The sequence below is a fragment of the Marmota marmota genome, unplaced genomic scaffold (assembly GCF_001458135.2).
Source record: "Marmota marmota marmota unplaced genomic scaffold, marMar, whole genome shotgun sequence".
NCBI classification, from domain to species: domain Eukaryota; kingdom Metazoa; phylum Chordata; class Mammalia; order Rodentia; family Sciuridae; genus Marmota; species Marmota marmota.
The window spans coordinates 4,114,619-4,132,630 of NW_026000261.1; the positions used below are offsets into that span (position 1 = coordinate 4,114,619).

Sequence of the window (18,012 nt, forward strand, 5' to 3'; positions counted from 1 at the left end):
TCTGGATTTAGGTTTCTGACCTCCTCTCTCCCTGGACTTATATAGGCAATGAACTCTTAATCATGAGCAGTCAGATTGATGGCTATATTATGCACTGATATGTGCTAGGTACTCCACCAGCAGCTAGCACATTTTAATGATAAACTTCATCTTCAGAAAAAGCAAAATTGAAAAAGAAAATGGTATATCATGGAGATATTTCTTTTTTGATAGTATTATTGGATTGGAAAATCTTAGAACGACACAGAGCAGAACATGATTTCAAGTAGGCTTTGACAGTAATGCTCATAATTTTTTATTGCTTATGATTTTTTATATAAAATGGAAAAATATGAGCAGAATAATAATGTGCTCTTTCTTGGTTGAACAACCACCCTCAAAGAGGCATGAAGAAGAATTATTTCTGAGTGTGGACAGTGTTAAGAGGGCTTACTGCCTAGCTTTGTATTTGGCCTAGTCCTGGTTACCATTTTCATTTGGGGGTGGAAATCTGGTGTCATTGATTCTGAAAACTTCACAAATTATTCCATTGTGCAATCAAAGAGAAGAACCATTGATTTAGGATCTCTGTTGCATATACTGATATTGTTTTAGCATTGATACCAATAACTGTCTTCCAGTGATCCAGGGTTTGATATAGCACCATAATGGTTAATGAAAGGGTATTAAATACTTACCTGATACAGCTCCATAATGGTTAATACAAGGGTATTAAATACTTAAAGTTCATTCAAACTTTGATAAAGGTTTAGAAAATTATACATACAAAGGGTTCCATGATTTGGTGGATACCACTGAGATATTTAAAAATGGGATATTCCATCAAATCAAATTACACTGAACTGTACAGAACCCTCCAGCCCCATTATATGTGAATACAAAGTTAATAAAGAGGCACTCTTTTTGTGCTGAAAAATGAAACAAACCAAATTTTTGTTTTATACAAATGATCATGCCTCCTTATTTAAAATCAGGTCATTATAATCACAGGTCTTAAAATATATATCCTCAATATACAGAAAGTTGAGATTATCAGAACAGCAACATTTGATTTGCACATCCACAGGGTGAGTTCGATTTTTAATCACAGTCAAACAGAAGGAACAAGGCACTTTATTATTGGAAGCTACATTAAAAATGTCCATGGGCCACAGAACAACATGTCCAAGGCCAATTGTGTAGAGTGCAAAGACTTCAGGCAGTGGGGGATGGTAAGAAGTTTGTCTCCTCTCTGTCTCTGGAAGGGTACCAACCTCATAACATCAGTACAGTTAATAACTCTCTGACCTTTAAAAGGCATTTTATGAGCAAATTAGGTCAATTAGAATGGAGCAAAAACCCCAACCACTTTGTAACCAGGGTAAAAAAGTAGCCAATTCCTTGCATCAAATATATGTTAACAGGCAATGTTCATACAGGGTTTTAGTTTGCTGAATTAAAACTGACAAAAGAAAGACACAAAGAAAGCCACATTTGAGATGCAAACGACTTTGAAATGTAAAGCCCCAAACTTCACTTTGAACCTGTCCTATTCAGTGTTGCCTGTTCATGAGAATTGCACTGAACTGTACAGAACCCTCCAGTCCTTAAGGGGATGGGGTGTGGCCAGTGTAGAGGGAAAGTTCTTGGGAACTACATGCTAGCTGATTTATACACATTATTCATTTCGTTTTCATGCCAGCTCAATGAGATAGCTATTGTCCCTATTTTATAGAAAGGAAACAGATTTAGAAAGGCTTTAAGGGACACACCCAACTCCTGTCTAGTGAATCAATTATTTTTCACAAGCATGTACCACTCCATTCTACCACTCTTCTTTCTTTCAATAATTTATCTTTCCTTCCACTTCTTTCCATCTCAAAGCCTTAAAATCAGTGGACAGGTGATAGTGCTGAAAGGAATTTAAAGGAAAAAAAAAAACCTAATAGAACACTCTTTCATTCCTCTCTTAAAATCCTAGATGATTTTCTGTTTTACCACACATGGCCTGGTCACCAGGATCCAAGGAAGTGTAGGCTCCCTATGGGCTCATGTTATATTTTTTGCTTTTTAATCTCCCCCTGGTTTCAATTACTATGTTTTTCAAATCCCAAATAAGGGCATCTAGCTTGAGACATTATGTTTTGTTTTTTTTAAGAGATCATGAGGATAGCATATTTTGAAATTAAAGCTTAAAAAGTACTCCTGGTGTCTTGGAGAGATAGGCTCAGAATAGGGCTGACTCAGTATGGACATGTTGATTAATTAATTGGAACCTGATCACACAAGGAGAGTAATGAGCAAAGTTAAAGTAAATTCTTATCAGTGGAATTCAACAGGGTGGTCTTTCTGACAGGTCTTTTTGTCATAGTCTTAATGTAGGCTTTCCTAAACCTTGTGGTTTGTTAACCTGCAAGTACTTGTTTAGATATAAGGCTGTGGATTCTAAAAGACAAGCTGTTAATTATGAGTTCTAATCTGAAGCTAGAAGATGCCTATAAAGATTAAAACTTGTTTCCTTTTTTCTAACAATTAGCAGCCTAGCTGAAGAGCGATCAATTATAATTGAGGAACTGAAGAAGGTAATAAATGCATTACTGAGACCAGTTGCTTTACAGAACCATTTTTTTAATCCTTAAATTCTGCAGGTTATAAATTACTCATTAGAAGGCAGAAAGCAAAATAGCCATAATCCATTTAGTGCCTCCAAACTCCACAGACTTAGAGGAGGAAATCCATGGAAACAACAGGCCTGATGTGTTCTTTCACTGCTATTTCTTAATGGGAAAAGGTAGTTAAACAATAAGGAAAAGCCCAAGTAATTATCCTGATGCGATGGTCCATAGGTCAGGGGTGGACTTGATTAAATTCATGGAGGGCTGACCCACAAATGGTGGGAAAATGCCCCTTCTTTTCCACTCAGCGCCACAGGCAGCTAATCGATGTGAACATCTCACTTCCAGATTATTTCATGAGACCAGAGAAATAGCCCACAGCATTCATTAGGGCATTCACTCATATCTGTTGTTTTCCAGTCAATGTAGGGACTAGGACCAGAGGCCAAGTACCAGAGAGCAATTAGAAGGGGGCCAAGGAGGAGGCTGTCCTCCTCTCCATAATAGGAAATATAGCTCCCATTTACAAAATATTCAGCTGTGAAAACAACTAGACAATTAGTTTGTAGGTTTCTTTGCATGTACAGAAAGGCACATATATTTGGTTTGAATGTGGATTTTTGTAAGCTTAATGTGAGCACATTTAACTATTTACTAAGGGGCAATGGTTTTTTTAATACCTAGAAATGAAATTCAATTTTAGACTCTTAGTGGTAATGACACAGATGATATGAATGAGTTTTTTTAAATTTTTAAATGTGTTTTAATTAGTTATACCTGACCGTAGAAGGCATTTATGCACTTTGATATATCGTACATAGATAGGATATAATTTCTCATTTTTCTGAGTATACATATTGCAGAATCATATGAATGATTTTGGGAAGTAAATTTCAAATCTGTGTATATTTCCCTTTTTTTTTCAACAATATAATGACCTTTATATACATAAAACAGCTTCTGGGTCACCGTTAGACTAAATACAATATAATACCTACTGGTTTGCTTCTGTACTGAGAAGACAGACATTCTTTTATACTTCTTTGCCTTTTTCCTTCATGATCAACAGCACCTTTCTGAATAAAGATGGTGGGATTAGGCTATGAAATGGAACTTTTTTCTTTGCAGAGGTAAGTGGGCCACATGAGGATCAAATCTCCATTTCTGCAGTAGCAAACTGAGTTACCCAACCCCAACTATTTCCATTCATTTTCTACTTGACAGTCTTCTAATGACGTTTGTGATTTCACCAGACTGGTGCTATGTCTATCTCTGTGTTCCATTCCAGTACCCACCAAGTTGTTGTTGCTCAATAAATCATTAATGATAATGAAGGGAAATCCAGTTTAAAATTATAGCTGTTTGGAAATGTATTAACTTTGTTAAAGTCATTATAAAGTAAGTGTTTCCTAGATAGATTATTTAACCATGTCATGTGATAAATACTTTTGCTTCTCACATCTTCTCTTCTTTCCATTTCTACTGTTCTTACAGTAGAGAGCTATACTAAAGAATTTTTTATAACTTTATTTATTTTTATGTAGTGCTGAGGATTGAACCCAGTGACCCTTTTCTTTAGATATAATGACTTCAAAGCACTTTAGGAAACCATTGAGGCATGGTAAGAAAACTTTACAAAGCTCACAGTAATTTTAAAATTATAACCTGTTGCTTCTATGTTATTTGTCCCAGGAAAAAGCCCATTCTGGTCAATTTTGGTGAAAACCAGAAATGATATCTGGCCTTTCCCCTTTCCTGGGGATGAACTACCTGAGTTCTCCTCTCACTTACCCTGAGTGGATTTTCATTAAGGTAAGGGGGTTCACCTTCCACCATTTCAATTGCCATAATTCCCAAAGACCATATATCAACTTTTGGACCATAAGCTTTGCGAGTCACCACCTCAGGTGCCATCCAATAGGGAGTTCCCACCATGGTGCTTCGTTTACTTTGCTCAGGAGTGATCTGGGCACAGAACCCAAAATCAGCTGTAGAGAAGAAAAATCAATTAAAATAAGCCCACCCTCTTTCATTCTACAATAGGATACTTTCAGATATGGTTGAACCTTCCTGTGAAACACTGAGCTTCCATAGCTGCCTAGCTCACATCCTTTTGATACCTAATTTCTCAGCTGGTTTTGGTTTTAGGGCGGGTCAGAAATAATCATTGATGTCATTTTTACCAAGCTTTAATATATTTCAGTGTCCATTATTGTTTCCTGCAAATTACAGTATCCTTCACTTTTCAAATTAGGTACTTGTCATCCAATCATAACAAAAAACACTAGAAAATGTGAAATATTAAATGCAAAAATTCTGGACACAATCTACAGGAACACAGCATAAAACAAATTAATTAAAATTGGGTTCTCAATGCTTCCAAATAAATCATTTCAGCAGCCATTATCTTCTATCTTCTTAAGATAGGTAGTAAAAGAACAGAAATTCCCTGATATTTTCTCAAACATGATCTGAATCAAAATACCTACTCAATTTAACAGAGCCATCCATCCCGAGGAGAATATTGTCACTCTTTATGTCTCTATGGATCACTTGGTTTGAGTGCAAGAAATCCAAAGCTTGGAGGCACTATTGAACCAGAAAAAAAGTTCCAATTATATCACAATTTTTTTTTTAAATTCTAAGTTTCATTTCTAGACAAATTATTGGGGAAGGATATAATTTTGTGTTGTCAAATGAAATTGATTACTGCATGCCTTAACACCACTTTAAAATAACACTATCACTAAATCAGTGATGTTACTTAGCAGTATAAGTTTGATGGCTCCCATGTCAGACTAGGCCATGAAAGAGTAAGGATATAAGTAGCACTAATCATGAATACAGCAAAGCTAACACACAATATAATCATCCTTTGGCCTAGTTATCTGCAAGGTATAGATTCAGCTTGGTCTTTTCAGATGTAGGAAGCCTTTGTGTATATGATTTCATTTGATTGAATAGGTTTGGAGTAGTACCCAAGAATCTGCATTTGAAACATGTGCTCTAAGCTACTTCTGATGGACAGCCAAGTTTGGGAAGGTCTCCTAGTTTATAAAATAACTATAGATACTTGTTTGGAGATGCTTTTGTATTGTAATACCAAAAAATGGAAACCACAGGCTCAGGACTTGAATGACAATAAATTTGATTTATTGCATGAATAGAAAACATATGCATTTAGTGGATCTGTGGTGTCTGGGGTGCAGGAAATGAGAATAAGAAGAAAACAAAGGAGGAAATTCAAGCAAACAATTTAATACAAAATGTAAAGATTAGTTGATATCATTTATTTTTGTTTTTCTATCATTTGTTTCCACGTTTTAGTGAATCATTATTCCTATTTTGTTTGTAGAAAACTTCATCATAATGAATGAGATAGAGGACAATGCCCAACATGAGACTCTAATGAAAAGTGTGTGTTTTTAAAATTATTGAAAAAATAATTATAACAAAAATCCTTTATTTAGCTTGAAGTAAGAACATGATACCATTATTAGAAAAGAAACATGCACAGGCCCACTGGAGGGCTATGGGGAATATCCACCTTGTAGTATGAAAGCAACTGCTCCCTGGGCTGAAGGAGAACCTTGTTTAACTTGCCTTCTGGAAAAAGATCGGAATATCATGTGGTCATATTTTATATGTAGTAAAAAATAAATATTGTGTTAAAATTCCCCCAAATCAGGAATAAGTTCCATGTGAACATCACCATTTTGCATATTCACTATAGTGATATGAATATGGCACCTCAAGGATTAAATATGGCACCTCAAGGATTACATAATGGAACTCAAAAGATTATCAAAAAAAGCAACTAAAATAAACAAGGGGCTGGGGAGACTGATGCAAATAAATGCTACTAGGTTAAGATTCAAATTGAAGTCAGGCTCTCCAGTTGTTTTTTCATTAGAAAACTTTTGTTATTGTTACTTAGATGTTATAAACATTCTGAATAAGCATAAATACTAATTTTGGTGTACTCTTTGGTAAGAAATGCTCTATTTTCTTACCTCTCTGCAAACAGCTGCTATCTGTCCTTCATCCATACAGGTCTCTGTGACCACATCAGTCAAAGAACCACCAGCCAAGTATTCCATGACCACCCACAGTTCATCACCAACTAAGTAGCTATAACAAGAAAAGAAAAAGACTTTGACTTGTGACCAAGTCTCAGTTCTGAGAGAAGTCAGTTGTGAGTGGAGCCATGTCTATTATCTATAGTTATTCAAGAACAAAAAGTGACCAAATGTGGGCACAGAGGTCACCAGAGCCTTACTATACAGGCAAAGAGCATGAAGTTATAGAAAATAACTTGGGGCCATGTTTAGACACTTAAGTAGTATCATTGGGTCTCTGGTTCCTTGTTTAGCAAGAGCGAGGATTTATAAGGAATGGAAGGACCCTTGATGTGCCTTTAGGCCCACATCACTGTGAAATTAAACTACAATGTCCATAAGATGCACTGGGGAGTCTATTAAAAATGAAAATTCACTGGGTACATTTCATGAGTTATGGCAAGCAGCCCAGAAACCTGCATTTCTACAAGTGCAAATACAATTTTGACAAAATTACGAATGCACAGGGTCACTTTGCTGCAAGTGAGTCCCCAAGGGCATTTTATGAAACACTGATCATGACTCTCAATTTCCATCCTCCTTTTTTCCTCCTTCCAATATTATTGATCTACCTGGTCTAAAACTCAGACAGCAAGATCTTAAGCTCATGGAGGTTGAAGAACTAGCTTTTTCTTTTGTATTCCCTCAGAACCGCAGAGTTGTGCTAAACAAACACTTACTGAAACTGAAAGAGACAGATGTTAACCACAAGTGAAGAGTTAGTGCTGTCTTTAAATGCCTATTTATAACACTGCTAGTACTACTGATGAAAGAAACATTAATTACCTGGTTTAGAAAAAGGTTTAAGATTAAAGTCTCAATTCCCTAGACCTCACTGTCAGTTCCTCACAAAGCACCCATTAAAGCAGGGCCATTGTAGTCAGCCTTTCTTCATTCAGCCTCCTAGAGATCTTACCCACTCCAAACAAACACTAAAAGAAATGCTTAAAGCACCATGGCTCTCTATTTCCTGCCAATGTGGAGCCACAATCCGCAAGTAGAAATTACACAAACTGTTTATGTTTAGAACCAAACCCATAAAACCTTTCATGTTTGATGGGCGGTCAAAGATAAGTGGGTGCAAGGTTAGCCATGTATCTCACACTCTACTACTTTGTAGCATTTGAGAAATATTTGACTGTTAAATTAATAAAAGCCCAATAAAATAATTTACCAAGAAAAGGCCATCTCATAAGAACAACATGTACATAATGAGAGAAAACACTTACCTATCTAAATAATTAACAATATTGGGATTCTTATTTTCCCTCATAACCAGAATTTCATTAATAATTAATTCTTTTTTGGGTTGTTGTTGAAGGTTCATCTGCTTTATGGCCACCTGAATGATGATGAAAATATGAGAATAAATCACAATTGTCACAATAAACACAAACATCAATATTTTGGGAACACAGAATGAGGCATACAAATTATTTACTAAGCTCTTTCTCTGTACCACAAATCCATGAGTAAATTATCTACATTTTTTCATAAGATATGTCATTAACAAGGAATAAATATGAATAAAGGAAAATAATCAGGAATAAATGTTAGCACTAACCTCTTGTCCTGTTGCAATGTCAAGTGCTGTATAAACAGTACCCGATGCCCTGTGAAGGTGAAATTTATCAAATGAATAAGCAATAAAGGTGTTACCAATGTATTTCACTTGCAACAAAATACTGGTTATTTGCAGGAGAGGAAAATTAGCAAAGTCAAGATTAAAGGATGAAGTAAAACAAGAGCATATTTTAAAAAATTATTATCATGGTAAGGACACTGAGCACAAGATCTACCCTTTTAACAAAATTTTAAGTGCACAATATTGGAACAACCTCTGTATAAAGTAATTACACCTAAATCATTCTCTGTCTATCCCTTGTGGTGGGCTAGGAACTCCAGTCAAGATTTTTTGGCACCAGTTTCTGGGCCATGCTCTATGCAATGATGGGAAACTACTTAAATATTCCAAATATTCCTCAACTCGTACAACAATGAAAATTGAGGGCCTCTGCTTAAACTGAAATCTAGTTTAGCAAACGCAACATCACCTTTTGCTTAGGCAAAAAGAAATTAACCTTCACTTTCAGCAGAGGAACAGTGTGGCTCTTTTAATATATTTCTAATTTTTAAGAATATGTTCATCTAACTAATCAACCACTCTCAGTGCTGTACCAGTACTGTAGCTACACAAAGGAATAATGTGGTTTTATTATGGCATTAGTTAGCTGAAGTATTGCTTTAGCCAAATACCCTTTTAAACTCCATCATTCCTTAAGGACTGGTAGTATTCAGGCTTCTATTCTAACATCAATTACAGTGTTCCCATGCTTAAAAATAGAAATTATAAAGTTACATTCACAATAACTTTCTGTGAACCACACCTGCATTTTGAACCATCTTTCACCTCCACCCCCAATAAAAAGGAAAAAAAATACTGTCAATTTCATCTGTGGTAAATAAAGGAATTAGGTTTGAAATCAATCCTGTGATCCACTAGGCATTGTAATGCTCCCACTTTCCTATCTAAACTCTCTGGTAATTGTTGTTTCTCTTTTACTCTTCATTTATCCCTTATGTTGTTTTGTTTTCTGAGTCCAGACATTCTTTTCTTATGTCTGGTATTTCCTAGTATTTCTTCTCTCTTCTTCTCCCTGGGTGAGCCGAAATATTTCTCATAAGCCTAGGAATTTTATATTACCTGGTCCCAGGAAAAAATGGGTAGTGTAGTATAAGGAATATTTCACTATTGGTAGAGATCTGAGCTCTAATATTTGGCATACTGTCAACAGCCTATATGACCTTGGGACAATGCATTTCCTGTTACTGTTTTAATCCTCTCACATGAAAAATAGTGATCACAATAACAGCAAACATATACTGAGCATATCGTGTGTGTGCCTACAAGACACTGTGACAAACTTCATATAACTTCTCTTATTTTTAATATTTTTTTAGTTGTCGATGGACCTTTATTTATTTAAATGCAGTGCTAAAAATCTAATCCAGTGCCTCATCCATGCTAGGCAAATGCTGTACCATTTGAGTTACAACCCCAGCCCATGTAGCTTATTTTATGTATTCTTTACCTTATTTCTATATAAGGAAAATCTATCATTTTCATGGTATATATGAGGAACCTAAGGTTGAGAGAAGTTAAGTAACCTGGCCAAGGTTATACAATTTATAATTAAGGTCATCTGACTCTCTCACATGTAAAGTATAGGGAATGGGCTACTTTGTTCCTAAAGCTCTTTAATTCTATCATCTATAACCAACAACTGTACTTCCCTCCACATCCTGCATGAGTTTTAAATATCTATTCCAACTAAGCTGAAAAATCACGCAAAATAGAGGCCACTAAACCTGGAATTGATAATTATAGAAATTTCTTAGGTTTGAGGATTGTATTAAATAAATTATTCTGTCCATTTTGTGTTTCTGATTCTGGGTTCAGAGCACATAGTTAGTGCCCAACAAATATCTGCTGAATTAACACATTAATAAAAATATCCTCGAGCAAGCATATGATTGCAATAAGAATTTTTTCCATTGAAGAAAACATTTCTTCTACTTAAGTCTACATAAAAACACTTCCTCTTGGAATAAGCTTATAAGACATTCCTCACTTTAAGGGCCAGAAGGTGATTTTTTTTTTCTTCTGAATTCAGAGCTGTTCTAAGTTCAAAGGAATAGATAGATAGATCATCTCAACCTGGTGTATATTATAGCTGGAATAATCCCTGAGCAACTTCTTATACTGAATTGCAAAATACAATTTTAAATTCATTTGTATATCTTTACATATTTAGGCCATTTTCACAACTCCTTCAGATGCAAAAGAGTAATAATATTTGCAAAGTCAGGTAATAGTAGTACCTATCTCTTAGGAGTGCAGAGACTCAAACAGCAAAATCTAGGTAAGTATTTAGCCCTGTGCCTGGATCACAGTTGATGCTTAATATGGTAACTGTTATTATTATCTGATTTTACTGCTGTTACTACTTTCCTAGTACAGGATGACTGATTCACTGAGTTCTTGGTTGACCCTTCCCAATCTCCCAGCCAAAACATCCTTGCTAGCATCTGTCTTTATTTTCCAAAGGACAGAGGTTAAGGGTGATATAGTGGAACACTTTGTAGAGGTTCCACATCTTTTTTTCTCCCTAGGGAAGTGTTTTTGTCTTTTTCTTTTAAGCTTGGAATACTGTTATCAAATGAAACCACATGCAGGAACCCTCAATATAAAACAATTAAAATGGGAGCTGGTCCAGCTAAATCTGGGGAGGAAGGCCCAAAATGCCAGCCAAGGCATCTCCCCTTATCCTCTACCAGCATTTCTCCAACCTCAAGTCCATTTCACTGTACTAGGACCTAAAACCGTGATTGACTTGGAGTGAAAGGGAGATTAGTGTTTAACATCTCTTGAGCTTTACCTTGCAAATCCTTTGGGGTTTCTGTCCCCTAATTCCTTTAGCATTTTATTGTCTTAAAATTGTTGGAGTCTAACCCTGGAATCCTAATATCCTGGATTTTACGACATTCAGTGGTATAGAATTGCCAAAAATTCCTAATTCACAGAGGTTTACAGACCCTGAAACTCTAGATCATCAGTTATTAACTAAAAATGAACTTCCCCCCTCATTTCCCCTTCCCCCACCTGTCTGTGTATACATAATTATTTAGTGGGAGCCATTTTCCCCTTTCCCCTCACCCTTGTTCCCAGTATTAAAATAGTGATATACTCTCCATCCTATTTACCACCCCAAAAACAAACATGTTGCTAGTTGGTTGCAATTCATTGCTCTGATTAGTAAGTGATTGGTTTACCCAACTTCCAGCCTTTGTAGAACCCTCAACTAAAATGCACATACTCAAGTATAATCTGCACAGTGAAATTTAGTGCCTTATCCCTAGCTCCATCTCAGCATGCCTAATAGTTCTTTGCACCCCAAGTCTACTGTATTTCTATATTCTAACAATCTAAGATTCAGTGGTGTAAGTGCAAATCTCTCCTTCAACAGATGTCAAAAAATTTTAAGACTCATTTATTGAAGCACTTTCATTGCCTATCACTGGGCTGAGATCAGTATCCCTTATTCCTTTTCATCCTAACCTCTCTTGGTTCACATTCAACTACTTCCTAGTTGTATGACACTGAGTAAATAATTTAATCTCATTATGACTCAAGATTGAAGGAGGATTAAATGTCTACAGTGCTTAAAATGTAAACATTCCTGACCTATACTATTTGTCCAGTAAATATTAGTCATAATGATAGTTATTATTTGATTGATGGTAGTCTGTGGATGACTAGGAAGCTCTTTAAGTGCCTGGAAGTTTTCAAGATATTTGATATCTCAAAATTCATAACAGAAATTCAACATTCATCTGAATGCAACTAATTCAAATATCATATACATGTTATTTTAGCTGGAATTATATTAACTAATGATTATGTTAGATATTGCATGGTGGCCAGAAGGCTCTAGGCAATAGTTAAGTTATATGCATTTTTAAAAAATTAGCTGTAGACGGACACAATACCTTTATTTTATTTATTTTTACATGGTGCTGAGAATAGAGCCCAGTGCCTCACATGTGCTAGGCAAGCACTCTTCCATTGAGCTATAGCCCCAGCACAGTTATATGCATTTTTTTTTGCTTATTGAAGTATAAGAAATAAACAATTACTTAATAAATACAATATACTCATCAAAATTATTTACAATCTGGGGTTCATAGAGACTATTATAGATGTCTTGGTGGTGAAGGTGAGAAGACCTCTTCTTGTAATAATTGAAGCACAGTAGTATATATGTACTTCAAAAGAAACAATCTTTAAGCCAAACATGTATCACACTGATTCCTAAAAGATGAATTCTGCAACATCCTGGAGTATCTTAAAGTATCTCAATATATATTTTACAAAATAAATTTTAATTCACTTTAACAAAAAGAAAGAAAGAGAGAGAGAAAGAAAGAAAGAAAATAAAGAAAGAGAGAGAGAGAAAGAAAGAAAGAAAGAAAGAAAGAAAGAAAGAGTGAGTGAGTGAGTGAGTCTGGCTAGTCCCAGTGGTGCATGCCTGTAATCCCAGTGGCTCAGGAGGCAGAAGCAGGAAGATCATGAGTGCAGAGCCAGCCTCAGCAATTAGCAAGACCATAAGCAACTCAGTGAGACCCTGTGTCTAAATAAAATATAAAAAAGGACTGGGGATGTGGCTCAGTGGCTAGGTGCCCCTGAGTTCAATCCCTTGTACAAAAAAAAAAAAAAATCAGTATCTTTCAGCTCTGTGGGTTATACAGATACCAGAAATCAATCTAACAAAGATGGAGGTTAACACTCCTAATTCACTGACATACTGGAGCTGTTATGCTAAAATGGTCCATATTGTCAATTCGATTTTTATGAAGCCACTTAATTACATTCATCCTTATTATCCTTCCATTCCCTATTATATTGAAGTCAAAGATTGCTGTAGAGAGAACATATGTTTATGCTAGGGATTTTATTTATTCCAAATCTCAGTTCCTTAGATGGCAAAAAGAAATTATGGATTATTAAAACTCAAGGGAAATAGAGATCATCCAGTTTTACCTCCTTATTGTAGATAAGAAACCTGAAGCCCCAAGAGTGGAAGTATATGTGTAATATGACACAACCAGTAAGTAACAAAGGGCTCCTAACTCTGAATTACAGACCTTAGGGTTAACCTACACTCCGGTTAAAGAATATTAAACCAACACATTGTTCATTCATCATCAATTACAGTTGTGATGAATTCTCCACATCACATTAGATACTTTATCAACAGTCTGTCCCTGACGTGGCCAAGTGCATAATACTCAAATGGAAACACTGGCATCTAGCCCAAACGGTCTAGCAAGGAAAAAACAAAACAAAACAAAAAAAACAATTCACTATTTTTCCTGACAAGTCAAATTAATTATCAGCACTCTTCATCAGGTTTTGATATTTCCTGCTAAGAACCAATGTCAAACCATAAACCTGAGTAGCTGCCAAAGCAGCAGCATGGTGGAGCTAAAAGGTTAGATAAATCACTTTGATTTCAGCATGGAAATGAATTAAAGGAGGGAAAGAAGGGCAAGGAAGTGAAGCTAAAATGAAGCTCATGGACTGGGGAAAAAGAAAAAGACATGAGGACTAAAGAGCTCAATGAGGTCCAATGTAAGCCTAGTGGGAATAAGAGTGAGGAAACCTGAAGGATAGGCAATATCTCCATGTAAGGTTCTACATATATATAGTGCCAATGCAGTCATGGTAAGGATTTTAAACTCCATTTAGGATGGTTATTTTTTACATCTACTCTTACTTCTACCGCTGCTAGAAAAGCCTGTATCATTTATTGAGACTTTCTGCTAGCTCTCAGTAAATAGATGATCTCACTTAATGTTCACCCTACACAACCCCATTATCCTCATTTTACAAATGAATAATAGAAACTGGGAAATGGTAAGTAGCTTGCCCCAAGGTTATGCAGTTAATCAGCAGCTGAGCTTAAAAATGTAGCCCGTGCTCTTAACTATCATTTTGGTTTGAAATAGATCATTAACATTTTTCATCAATGCTAAGTGCATGTGTGGTACTTCCTCATGGTCACAATTGTATCCATTATGCTAAGCTGCTCCCGCTCCCAAATATTTATCTTGCCTCTAATTTTCTGCTTACTTAGTCCACGTGTCCCTTTTAAGCCATTTAGTTTGTCTCAGGACATGGTATATTTGATTCTTTTGATATAACCATACAAGCTGGTTCTCCTGGTTTCTGAGTCAGTTAAGATTATCATGTGGCTGAAGGTGACAGGACCTGGGGTTAGTTGTTAGCACTCAACTTTATCTTCCTCTGAATATTTAAGAAAGTCACTACTTAGAGGACCCTGTGTAGAAATTGCCTCTCTATATTAATGCACTTGACATAATATTACAAATATGTGTATTTCTTGACACTACCATACATTTACTTGTTTTGTTGAGAAATAAACCCTTCAGGGCTCAAGGATGGAAATGAATAGAGTAACCACTGCATGCAATAATGTTCTCATAAAGAAATTTCAGAGGGTTGTCTTTTGTGTAATTTACTTTTCAAAAGTGCATCTCTAAGGTTAAAAAAAAAGTTATGTAAAAATTCATGTTACCTTGCTACCTTTCTAAGTATACAGAATGCAGTTGGGGCCAGATGGCATAATGTTTAATTAGTAGAATTATAACTTTTAAAATATATTCTTTTTAGTTGTAGATGGACACAATACCTTTAGTTTCTTTCTTTATTTTTATGTGGTGCTGAGGATTGAGCCCACTGCTGCATGCTTGCTCGGTAAGCACCCTACCACTGAGCTACAAACCTGGTCCCCAGTATTATAATTTTTAACAGGTAATTTTCTCTTCTTTAGTTGGGCATGACTTTTCCCAGAGTATTCATGGTCATCTACTTTTAAACAGAGCTGTAACACATTATGGGTTTGGGGCTGGGGAGCTCAGTGGGTTACAGTCCAGTGATAATGAGGCCACAGTCACAGGGCTTAATCCCTGGAAAGTTCAGATAACTCTCAGCTACTCACTCCAACATAAGTCTAAGCAGCTGCTTCACAGTGTGTCCCATTGGGTTCAAGAAGGCCTGGACAGGAAAGGAGGGCAGGTGGCTTAATACAAGCTCATTACTATGGCTGGAAAAAACAACTCAACGTGCAAACCCTGCAAATGAAGGCTGATTGAGTGGCATCATCTTTCTTTACACACAACACAGGGCATTTAAGAGCATTAAGTAGAACAAAGGGCATCTCCCTACACTCTATAAACACTGTTATTCACAAATGCTAATATATTTCCAATCTCTTACATCACAAAGCCTATTATAGAGCTCAGACTACAACTATTTAGTGCTTCATAGCAGTGATCTACCTTGTGTGGCCCAAAATAGATCCAATGAGGAAGCAAATACTTTTGTGGTGGGTGGTCCTACTCAAAGAATAACTTAACACACTACACACCACTTTTGCTCTTGCCATAGTTTCATGAACAACAACAGAAACAAGTCAGATGTTTTATTTTCAGTGCTTATCCCTCAGTTCTATGGTCATACACTGCTTTGTTATATTCTCTAAACCAAGCTGTTATTTATCAAATCTTTAAGATACAAGACTTAAAACTATTCATATTCGATAAAGGAACTTGATGTAATAAAAAGGGGGCTCCTCATTGAGTGGTGAGGTTGTTTGAAAATACCTAACATGGTATATTTACTTTCTCAAGCCTTAAAACATCCACAAGTCTGGGGTCCTAATTTGAATTTAAGACTCTACTGTCATGTATTACCAAAAAGAACTGATAAAAAAGAAAACAAACAAAAAACTAAAACTAATTTAGAGGCATAGGGACTGAAAGCTTGTTTTATTACACATGAGCTAGTACTAAAGTTTGTTTGTAATTATTAATGAATTGATTATGTTACCATTCTGTATAATGAAATGATTGGCAAAGATTCACATGTTAGACAAAATTCCTTTGGCCAGAAACATAGTTTTACCTCTGGGAGGAAAATGGTTTCATGAAATATTCCCATTGTCACTTTCTATCAAACATAGGTACATGGCTGTATTAATCTGGGTAGAAAATATCATACAGCTGTAGTACACTGGCCGATGAATTCTGCATGACAGCCTTTTGTATTGCCACATGCTTTCTTGTTAAGAGTTGCTTTCTTATATATTTCCCTCTTAAAAATCATTGTAGGGAAGGGTTTTTGTTATAGTATTATAATACCAAACAAATGAATACAGCTGTGTTGGCAAGATGGCTAGCAAACAGGCATACTCATTATCGTTGGTGGAGTGTTCAATGAAATGAAACAACCTCTATGAAGAGCAACTATCTTTTCACACAACAATTCCACACTTAGGAATTTATCCTAATTATAAATTTACATAAGTGTCAAATGGTTTATCTGTAAGGATATGCACTGAAGCCTTGTTTATAATAGCAAATATCAGAAAGAAACTAAATGTCTATCAATCGGGGCCTGCTTAAATAATTTATAGTTAATCCAAACAATAAAACCCTATGCATCTTTTAAAAAGAATGAAGTACTGGATTGGGGTAGTAGCTCAATAGCAGAGCACTGGCCTAGCACACATGAGGCACTGGGTTTGATCCTCCGCACAACATAAAAATAAATAAATAAAATAAAATTATATAAAAAAGAATAAACTACTGATATGAAACCATCTTTAAAACAGAAAAAGAGAGGCTCATAATAGAAAAGGGGAAATATAGTCTGTTGCCACTGTGTTAAAAATATGAGAGAGATAGAGAGAGATGCACTGTGTTCAAATACAAGGTTCATTTGGTTTTAATCATCAAAATACAGTTTGGGAAATACGTATTAGGTTGAAATATTCAGTGCTAGTTGTAGATATCCATAGAGAGTACCTGTTAGAATTAGAAAAGAAAGGATGCACATAAATTATTTCTGGGGGTGTCGTCTTATAAGTACAAGTATTAGATGTCCTAAATAAGCTTTTAAAAGATCTCTTTCAAAGTCAATACAGTAAAAGGGGTTTCCATTAACTAAAGATGGAATAGTCTGATCATTAAAAATACTGATGAATGGGCTGGGATTGTGGCTTAGTGTTAGAGTGCTTGCCTCACATGTTTGAGGCACTGGGTTTAATTCTCAGCACTGCATACAAATAAATGAATAAAATAAAGGTTCATTAACAACTGAAAAAATATTTTAAAAATACTGATGAATGAAAATGAAACAAAATGCATAAACTCATGAGTTTATAAGGATGCTTTTAAATAAAAGATAAAGCTTTCTTCCCTTCCTAAAAATATAAAATAAAACCACCACTCATTGGAAACTTTTGGAAGTAACGTGGGTACCAACTCCTTATACTAAATTGGCAATAATAACGAAGGATTTGGCCCTAGGTTTGATCCAACTCTACCAAAAAAATAAAGAATTCATCTTGACTTTCTTGCATGAGTACATTTTAGGGTAGCTAAAGATCCCTAGCTGATGAAGTATAGTTCTTAAAAAAAAATTCTAAGCTGGGTGCTGGTAACACATGCCTGTAATCCCATCTACTTGAGAGGCTAAGGCAGGAGGATCACAAGTTTGAGGCCAACCTCAGCAACTTAACAAGACTCTGTTTCAAAATAAAAAATAAAAAGGGGTAGATATGGGGCTGGGAATATAGCTCAGTTGGTAGAGTGCTTGCTTTACATATACAAGGCCCTGGGTTCAATACCCAGCTCCACAAAAAAAAAAAAAAAAA

The 18,012-nt window shown here is 35.6% G+C and overlaps 1 protein-coding gene across 20 annotated transcripts in view; it reads right to left on the reverse strand.

Moving 5' to 3' along the window:
• Positions 1 to 18,012, reverse strand: part of Pak3 (p21 (RAC1) activated kinase 3) — a 251,415-nt gene that overhangs the window by 19,928 nt on the left and 213,475 nt on the right. For all 20 annotated transcript variants that reach the window (XM_048796901.1, XM_048796903.1, XM_048796900.1 and 17 more), the window contains 5 exons: positions 8,277 to 8,325; positions 7,942 to 8,054; positions 6,608 to 6,725; positions 5,084 to 5,183; positions 4,386 to 4,582 (listed from right to left, as the gene is read on the reverse strand). In XM_048796901.1, coding sequence (XP_048652858.1) covers positions 4,386 to 4,582; positions 5,084 to 5,183; positions 6,608 to 6,725; positions 7,942 to 8,054; positions 8,277 to 8,325 — 577 coding nt within the window. The remainder of the gene's footprint in view (positions 1 to 4,385; positions 4,583 to 5,083; positions 5,184 to 6,607; positions 6,726 to 7,941; positions 8,055 to 8,276; positions 8,326 to 18,012) is intronic.